At 40.5% G+C, this 10,120-nt stretch overlaps 1 protein-coding gene across 1 annotated transcript in view; it reads right to left on the reverse strand.

Annotated features, from left to right (window-relative positions):
• REV3L (REV3 like, DNA directed polymerase zeta catalytic subunit) overlaps window positions 1-10,120 on the reverse strand; it is a 250,580-nt gene that overhangs the window by 62,792 nt on the left and 177,668 nt on the right. The window contains exons 17-18 of the mRNA XM_075063888.1: window positions 6,165-6,357; window positions 3,737-3,848 (exon numbers count right to left, since the gene is read on the reverse strand). Coding sequence (XP_074919989.1) covers window positions 3,737-3,848; window positions 6,165-6,357 — 305 coding nt within the window. The remainder of the gene's footprint in view (window positions 1-3,736; window positions 3,849-6,164; window positions 6,358-10,120) is intronic.

Consider the following 10,120-nt stretch of genomic DNA (forward strand, 5'->3'; position numbering starts at 1 on the left):
GTCAATAATTCCATCCACTGTGTCCCATCAAGGCCAAAAACTAATAAGAGGGCATTATGCCAGAGAGGATCCTCTCCAAGACAACAAAGCCATGCCAACTCATGTTTGCCTTTCCCTTGGCGGAACGTTCAAGAAATTCTTTGCAGCGTGGGCTGGTTTCATTTCAGACAGATGGGCTCTCAGTATTATGGAAAAAGATCTATCTCCTCAATAACTTTTGAGCACCACGAATTTTTCTATCATTTCCTTTGCCACGAGACCTTGTGAAAACCAAAAGGTATTCTAGATAGTATCCTGAAACCTCACTTCTTTGGCATAATCTCCCAGTTCTAATGGAAGAGGCTTTGGTTTCTATTCCAACTTCTTTGGGGGTATTCAAAATATCTTGAAGTTTTCAGCATAGAAACACTTGTGCTTTACGAGTCAGGAGAAACACCCAGGATTTCTTATTCACCATGGACCTCAAGAAGGCTTATCTTCACATGCCAATATGCCCCACCATTGAAAAATGTCAATGCTTTACCATCAGGGACAATCATTATCAATTCAAGACAATGCCTTTCAGCCTTTCATCTGCTCCACAGGCATTTACCAAACGGATGGTTATCTTGTTGGTCAATCTGAGATGAGGGTATTCAGATCTACCACTGTGGATGAACTATTGGCATAGATGCAATTGTATGAGGCTTCACAGTTGCTGAATTTTCTGAAGCAATACTTGAGATGAATCTGTAATGAGTGCTCTAATTACATCACAAGAGCTCTTAATTCTGCGGACCACTTTTCGGAACTGACATTGGACTAGTGATGTTGCCTGAAGAAAAAAAAATTCAGGAAAAAAGTTAGGACCTCACTCATTTATTGTTCTTCACTCTATAGGTTTCAACATACTAATGACTCCAGCTAGTTTTCTGGGTGATGTTTCACCTCCACAACTTCATAATGGAACTATCAAAATTCATGAAACAGATCTGCTGTCAGTTCCAAACAATAAATGCTGAGCTCCCTCTCCTGCTAGAGACCCCCAGGTCATTTGTTAAGGGCAAACCGTTGGCAGATCCAACAGCAATCTGTATGATGAACAACAGATTGTTCAGACAGGAAACTCTTATGGGTTTACATACAACAGAAAGCAAATGGTCCTGTCCCCCCACAGCAGTCCTAGCCTGGCACCAATGCCATGGATCTGCAAATGATGGGGAATGCATTAGTCAGCTCTCTTTGATATGTTCTTCCAGAGTTCATAACCAATCACGTGGAAAATGATGAAACCAGTGTGGCTCATTCTCAATCACCAGGGCAGAACAAGAAGCAAAATCCTAAACAGAGGTCTGGAAGACTTCTACTGCACATCTGGATGTCTCCCTCAATATCACATACATCTGGAGTAAGACCAAGAAATAAGCCAATTGGCTCCGCTGCTGTGGGTTGGACCTGGGAACTGAACTATTAAGTCCTGGATTGCTTGGAGATGGTTCTTCCCACAAGTAGATTTGTTTGCTGTCCAATGCATCAGGAAGTTAATAAATTTTGTTCCTGGCAGTAGCAACCCACAAGCCCACTGAACAGATGTGCTTGTCATTCCCATTGTCAGGTCTCCAGAGTTATACAGAGATACTACAGAGATAGTCGGAAAGATCAACAAGAAGAAATGTACAGTCATACTGATTATTCCATTTTGGTCCAAAGTGGCTATAGATCCCCAGACTAATGCAAAGGTCAGCATGCCAGCCAGGGACTTTATTAGCTTCTTAGAAATTAATTCATGACAGTCTTCTATCTCACCCAGTCTTGAATCTCTGAGAGTTGTTCCCTGGATCCTGAACAGTAACGTTTCCTAGAATATGATCTGGTTGATTTCCGCCTCAACTCCATGAAATCCTTCATCAGTTGGTCTTACCAGGTCAACAGGAGAATCTGGTATTTGTGGTGCACTAAGCAGAAAAACCCTTTAACACTGGCAACAAAAAACTTTTTGAAAATTTTCCCAGTACTAAGTGTTCTCACTAAAGCTCCTTTTGAGCCCCAAGAGAAACGTCTGTCTGCTAATCTTAGTTCACCTTCCTTTCAGTGATCACATCAGTAAGAAAATTCCCTCTCAAGCACCTTTACTCCCCCAACTCAAAGTAGTAATTGAGGCTAACCACTGATTTTGCATATAAAAATCCCACAGACTTCCATTTAATCTTATAAATATTCTTATACTCTTTCTGCCCAAAGTCTACAGATGCTGAAAGAGAAAACAGATACACACAAAGGATGTGTCTAAATGGTAAAATTCTATTTACATAGAACTACACCTACAGGAAGTTTGATGCCCTACTGGTAGTATACAGGGGAAAGGTGGGACTAAGAAGGATAGTGTAAAACATCATAGTCCTCTCTCTCTCTCTCTATATATGGATTAAGTCTGTAATCTTCAAGGAATACAAGTTACCTAAAGCAATTTCTGAGGATAAGTGCTGACTCCAACAGGTGTACTAGCACACTATGAGCAAAGAGACAAAGCCTCTTATGAAGAGATTTGCCAGGCAAGCTATATGGTTGTTGGCACATTTCTTCACAAAGCACTACAAAAATCAGTATCCTTTCTTCATCCAATGATGCCTTCAGATATACAAATGTTGAGTCTTCCATTGGTGGCGATCTTCATGAATAAATCAAAACTTCTAACTGCTGTGTTATCTTTGACATGTTGTTTACATGCTGGCATTTGATTTCTTTTTAAACTTCCTCCCAATTCTTGAGGGACTTTTTTTTTTTTAAGCTGCTTGCTACTTCCAGTGGTTTCCCAAGGCAGATGGAGCACCAGATTTCCAAGAAAGATAAAGATAAAATTAGTTTCCTTACCTGTAATTTTGTCTTCTCTGATTAGGTATCCGCTGCTTTGTCAGGACCCACCCTATGTTGGTTGCTTTCAGCAACACTTTTTGTATTCTGGCTTCATGGGGTTGGTCAATGTCATTCTCCTCAGAGGTTTTCTGGTTGGAGAGAGAGAGAATTGCAAATGTACTCTGCCTAGTACACATTTTGTCTTCAGAATGTACTCCAGCCAGATGATTCAGGGTTTAGTCTGCTTATTTTTCCTTGTGACTATGCCTTTCGCAGCTTTGGCAGTAGGGCCTTGCGGAGAGATGTGCCTGCAGTTCCAAAGTTACACCGCCAGAGGGTACTGTAAAGCAGGCGTTCAAAACTTGGAAGAGAAAAACCCTGCAGTTTTCCAATCCTAATAGAGCAAGGGATTCCCATTCAGAGAAGACAAATTTATGGGTAAGGTAACTAGTTTTTATCTACAGGTTATGTTCATCTACCCGTATAAATTTCTGTGTGGAAAGTATTTTCCCACAAAGAACCTGCAAAAATGTCTTCCTATCTTGGGTTTTCTATAGTTCTCATCACTGTAATATTGAATATTTTGAGAATTCAAGACTGAAATGCATATACTGGACTCTGAGATTAAGAGGAAAGGCTATAAATTTACAGGATTACTGATAGGAGTGTTTAGTTTGGGGGCTTTAGCTCAGCTGACTAAAAGGCTCTTATTATATGCCTGCTATAAGAGGAAAAGAAAAACAGATGTTTTTATTCAAAAGACCACCATGCTTGTCCACTCTAGAAATGAGCCTTTGAGGAAAAACAACAACAAATCAATATTTGAGAGACTGGCAGGGGCTGAAAGAACTAAATCTGCTGTACCATGCCTGAAAAATAAAAGCAGAACACACAGATATGCTACCTTTTTACAATATTCACTACTTCCTGGAAAAGAGCTCTCTCATCAGCAGCATAAGTGACTTCTAGTCCTGTAATTCCAGATCTTGTGAGCAAAGGGGCCTGGTCTCTGCTACCTAGAAAACAAGTGAAATAATCATTAATTTTTAGGACAAACTCCACAACTCTCTCTTATTCTTTAAAATAAAACATACAACTCAAATCCTTTGAACAGAGAGAATCATTTCTGTCTCTACAAAGTACATTCATATCTGTCTTAATATTGATTAAAAATTACTAATACAATTAATCCTTCTCTGGATTATTTTTGTTCTCAAAGGTGGGTTTTAGGTACAATTTTTCCGTTTTTTTCACTTTGCAAGTTGCTCAGTGAAGAAGAGAGAATTTTCTAGAAATTCCCAAAGATAAAACAAATTTGACCCAAGGAAAAATGTTAGCATTTTACATCCACAACAGTCAAGCCAAGAAGTATATCTGAAGAAAAATGTTAAAGAACTGTAGTGCATCTTATGTTTTATATTCTTCATGCAAAATATGTATTTTAATTAACTACATTACACTTGTTTAGATGGGTTCTTTGCAAAGTGTTTTGAATATGAAAATCCCTATACAACGTAGTACACTTTTTAGAACACCAAAAACCTCTCACTGACTCTAGGAAATAAAAAATAACTAATTAGAGAGGAAGTGTATTGAAGCAGATCAACAACTGTGTCTTCAAAATTCCCTTACATAACAGATCATAACATCTCTGATTAAACCAATGAACTGGAGTTTTAAATGAAGCTTGATAAAAGATGAATACATTAGACCACATTAGCTCAAAAAATAGTTCTGTGCATTTTCAGAATTAAAAATACAGACTGTCACTTAAAATGCAACAATGTAAAACGATGTGCAGCTCAGTCTCAAGTCATTCCTCAAGGAGTACGACAAGCTCTTCACTAAGAAAACAGTGAGAGCACTTTCCAATAAAAGGAAGAAAGATCATCACAACATTTACATGAACTAGCTCATTTTATCACTAAATAAATTCTGCAGATCAGTATGTCTGATTTTTCAATATACTACTAGTCTTATGCACAGAGTGTTTTCTTCACAGTATTTCAGAGCAGTTCCTAAGGAGCCATAACAGCCTCTCATGACAACTCTCACTTAGTACAATAATGGAGTTAATTAAAAATACTAACAAAGAAACAAATACAGAATAAGCTACATTAAAAGTAATATTAGGGACTTCACCTAAACCCATAAAATTCCTGCAATATCTTAACAAAGAAGCAGGTGAAGGATGGAACTGTTGCCTTAAGACTAAATTTCTTTTTTTATTGGTAGGTTTTAGGCTACGCCTTTATTGTTAGACAGTATTTTGTGGTTTAATATACAGCTATAATGCCACTTTATTTTTTTAATTCCCCAGAATAAATCTTAAAAGAAACAGGACTTTTTTAAATAGTCTAAACCAGTGGTACTCAACCTTTAACAGCTGGAGAGCCACTTCACCATTAAATGGAGTTGCAGAGCACCTTAAAATCAAGTACCGACATTGTGATCTTAGTGTCATGATGCTTCCTCAATGTCTGATGATGAGGCAGTGTCACATCATCATCATCTATTGACACACCATGACACGACACATCATCCCCTCTCCCAGCAGCTCTCTCTCTCTCTTCATCCCCTCTTGGCTGCTGGGAAGGAGGAGTGTCGGTCTCTCCCCATTCTGCCCCCCGGCTGCTGGGTGGGAGGTGATCTCTACTCTTACCTTTGGGGGGATCCCAGCAGCTCCTTTTCTTTCCCCCTTTGGGAGGGGGAACTTCAGCGACTCCCACACTGCTGGTCCATTTGCTCAGTGCTCCCCGCGCTGCCTGAGAGAGTGGAGCGCCGATCAGATGCCTACATTGCGAGAGCCGCCTGTAGGGCCATGAAGAGCCACATCCGGCTCTAGAGCCACAGGTTGAGTATCACTGGTCTAAACAAAGCCAAAAAGGTACAATACAATAAGGGCCCCTGTTCAGATCCTAAAAGGATCAGATAAAACCACAAATATAACCCTTATGTAAAATATTAAACATACTGTCTTGATTTAACATTTTCTATTTGTAGCTAGCCAGCAATTTCAGCAGGAGACTAAGGCAAATTTTCCTCTTTACACCTCTAGAAGACTGCAGGAGCTTGCTCACAAGTACACAAACACAGGTCTACTGCATACATGTATCATATCTGTGGTTTACAACCCATGCGATGGTTCATAGGAAGATATAAGCACGAAAACTCTAACTCTGCTTAATATGGCCTTTCATCCAATACTCACAAGAGGAAATTAAATGCATTAAAACAATACTATAGAACCATATTTGATCATTGCGTGCTAATGCTTCATTTTTACAAGATACAGATTTTGGTAAAGTACTCTAAGAAAAAAAAATAGGAACCTTGGCTTGAGATTGTTCTGTCTTTATCAATCACTATAGCACCAGTGATTTCTCTTTTATCAGTATTTGGCAGTGCTGCGTCAGATGAGATGCAGAAGAATAAAGCACAGATAGGATCAAACTCAGGGTCTGGCTCCAAGTCTCGTCTGGTTCGAGCATGTAACTCCATACTGATGAGTGTAAGGTTTTGGACCTACATCAAAAAAACCAAAACCCAAGTACAAGTTTATATTTTGTGGCTCTCTTCAAACAATTAAATTTCACACAGTTTTGAAAGAAGTACATTATTCATACAAATGAAATTATTATAAGCAAGGGTCCAATACATTTATATAAAACTACTTACACATCAGAGGTAAAAAAAACAGCTGACTAAGCCTACATTTTTAGAATCTGTTTTTAAAAAAATATTGTTTTGTGCCAGGTTACCAATAGACAACTGTATTTTTAAGTAAACTAACCTGGAATAATTGCATTGCCCGAGACCAGGATGTTGTCCCGCAGCTTCATGCTGCTGGTGAGTGACTGGTGCCCCATCCGCGTGTGCAGGCAGTTACCACTCTCCATGTCCCACATCTGGATCGACGTGTCCAGGGAGCCACTCACAATCCTGGATCGATGTGTCCAGGGAGCCACTCACAATGTGCGTGGACGCGTTGATCCGGGTGTGGGACATGGAGAGTGGTAACTGCCTACACACGCTGATGGGGCACCAGTCGCTCATCAGCGGCATGAAGCTGCGAGTCAGCATCCTGGTGACGGTAGAATTTGCATTGCCCGAGAAGATCTGGGACAATAAGACAGACCAGTGACTGCAAATGCTGCAGGGGCCCAGCAAGCACCAGAGTGCCGTCACCTGCCTCCAGTTGAGCTCCAAGTTCATGGTGACTAGCTTGGATGACGGCACCATCGAGCTGTCACAGGACTCTTTGTTGCTTTTAACATATTGAATGTTTGTTTTCTAATGGGTACTGTTATCATGGTCCTTTAAGTCTTGATTAAACATTTCAAATAGCAATACCAAGAACATGGAAGTTACATAATCCATAATATTAAGTTATAACACTTTTTACTTCCATACCATTTTCCATCAGAGAATCTCAAACTGCTTTACAAATCTTATTGAATTTAGCCTCAACATTTGTGTGCAACAAAGTACGACCTCAGCTCCATTTTTTTACAGATGGGGAAACAGGCATAGAGAGATTAAGTGATTTGGAAAAAATTCAGAGAAGTTGTGACAGAATCTTAAACAAAATACCCGGGACCACAAGACCATCCTTCCATTTAGTTGGTCAATGGACATACAAAAACTTGGTAATTCTACACTATAACATGAATTTAGGGTTATTCCATGTATTTTTTGTATTTTCCATTTTCTCTGCAAAATGACATTTTCATTTTGAAAAAAGAAATGTGGGTATTTGTTAATAAATTCCTTGCTTATCCCATATAGTTGGGAATCTAGCTTTTAAAAAAGAAAACAAAGCTTAAAAGTTTTAAGGAAGAAAAAAAAATCCTGTTTCCTCTTTTTTTTCCCTAGAATGCGCAATAGTTAGCATCCAAAAGACTCTCAGATTCCCCCTCCTTGTTGAACAGGGAGTGCCCACTGGGGAAGAATATGAGAAGATACAGGTAGTACTCCTTTGTTTTATAACGGAAGGTCATTTCAAGTATGAAAGTCAGTTTGCTTGTTTGCAGATTAAGGGGATAAAAAACTGAGTATGGAAGAATCAGAGGACTGGAGTTGAAGTGACTCTAGCAGGTAGGCAAAGATCAGGACAAGGAAGCAGGAGAGACTGGACATGAGTAGCAAAGGGTTGGAGGTGGTGAGAAGAAGGAAAACTCTAAACACAGTTCTTCCTCTCTTTTCTCAATGCCTTTGAAATTAATGTATCAGGTAACACTTCTTAGTACTTAGATATCATGGTTACAGGCTTGGCACTATATATAAATTCAGACTAAACAGATACAGCTACAGTATCACTCTATCAACAGATTCAGGAAAACAGTACACTTGGAATATTTTCCTCAAAACCAAAAACTTAATTTGTAAAAGTGAAAGCTAAAATTAAGCTGAAACTGACTGTGGTTTCAGTCAGTCATTGGGACAGTGCACTATACTGCTCAGGGTTCCTGCTACTTCCTGAGTCCTACCCCATGCATCAGGCAACAAAGTGGAAGTACTGGGCTTTTTCAGTAAGAAAGTTAAACAGTTTGCTGAATCAAAATGGATTGTTGATTTTTTTGGTAATACTTTTTGTGCAGTACTAAGTATCTAGCCCTTCTGGTTACGATCCTTCTAAATTTGAAAACAAAACAGTTCTGGCTTTCTGAGTAATAAAAATTTAAATATCTAGTTTAGCCTAAATAGGTAATTAGAGTAATTTAGCATCCACCAAATGTACTTTATGTATTGTTTGATAAGTTTCAAAAGATATTCCCATCAAAATAAGACTCCATGATCTGAAGGTGCAAATAACTGAATATTTGATTTTTTTGTTCTTATTTAGAGCTCAATATAGGAGTTAAAGAGAACAAAACCCAGAAGACAATAGGGAGTTTAGAAACTCTGTTGGTGAAGAACTTGGTGACAGGACTGAACATTTTCCAAAAGTTTCCACAGAATTTATCAGCATTGTTGGCAGATTTCTAGTGGCTCAGAATCATCAGGAGAAGTTATACAGTAAAAGCTCTTTTATCTGGCACTTCACCAGCCGGCAAGCTCTATAAATCGGCATTTCTGATCTTCATTGAAAGTCTGGTTTATAATGCAGTTAGTGTGGGGCTGGTAGGGGGCTGGGATATGGGAGGGGCTGTGGGGCATGGTATGGGAGGGAGTTTGGGTCCGGGAGCGGGCTTGTGGCAGGGGGTTGGGGCACGGGAAGGGTTTGGGGTACCGGATGGGGGGGGGGTCATACAAACCTCTAGGGGCTCCTCGCAAGTGGCTCCCCGTCCCTGCTGTTGCTGGTGGTGGCACGGCCAGGCAGCTCTACAAGCACGCTGCCTCCGTCCTGTCTCAGAGGGCTGACTCCGCGGCTCCCTGCCCATTGGCTGGGAACTGAGGCCAATGGGACTGTGGGGGTTGGTTCTTGCAGATGGACACAGAGTGCCTGCTTGCAGAGCTGCTTGGCCGCGCCTCCACCAGGAGCAGCAGGGACGGGGAACCGTCAGAGGTGAGCGCCCCTCTATTCGGCACCCCAAGCCCCCTGCCAGACTCCTGCCCTAAGCCTCCTCCCAGACCCAAACTTCCTTCCAGAGTGCGTGCCCTGCAACCCCTCCTATGACCCGTGAAAGTGAATACAAACAGCTTATGTCTCATGCAATGGGGGGAGCAATGAAGGAATGTAGAGAGAGGGATGATATGGTCAAAGTGACAAGCTAGGAAAATGATCTTTGCATCAGAATTCTGAATGGATATGAGCAGAGCAAGTCTGCATTTGTCAAGGCCAGATAGTAGGATGCTGCAGTAATCAAGATGCAAGACAAGAGCCTGGAAGAGCGTTTTACTTGTGGATAGATAGGAAAGGTTTTAGACATAGCCAGAATGTAAGGACCTAGAGAGAGGTCTAAATTGAAGATTATGCCCAGGTTACAGGCCTGAGTTACAGGCAGGATGATGGTATGGTCTACAGTAATCAAGAAAAGAGCTAGTGGGAGAACTTGGCAGGAAAGATAAAGAGGCTTTGTTTTATCCATGTTGATCTTGAACTGATGGCTGCACATCCATGAGGAAATGTGAGACAGAGCGAGATTTTAGTTTGGACAGGAGACAGATCTGGAGTAGAGAGGTAGATCTGTGAGCCATCAGCATACAGCCAGTAGTTGAAGTTGTGTTTAGAGAAGAGATAACTATGGGTACGTCTACACTGCACGATTATTTCGAATTAGCTTAAACCGATATTACAAAACAGATCTAATAAAATCGGTTTAACGCGTCCACAGTGGGATCCCGA

This window comes from Chelonoidis abingdonii, chromosome 3, assembly GCF_003597395.2.
Source record: "Chelonoidis abingdonii isolate Lonesome George chromosome 3, CheloAbing_2.0, whole genome shotgun sequence".
NCBI lineage: Eukaryota > Metazoa > Chordata > Testudines > Testudinidae > Chelonoidis > Chelonoidis abingdonii.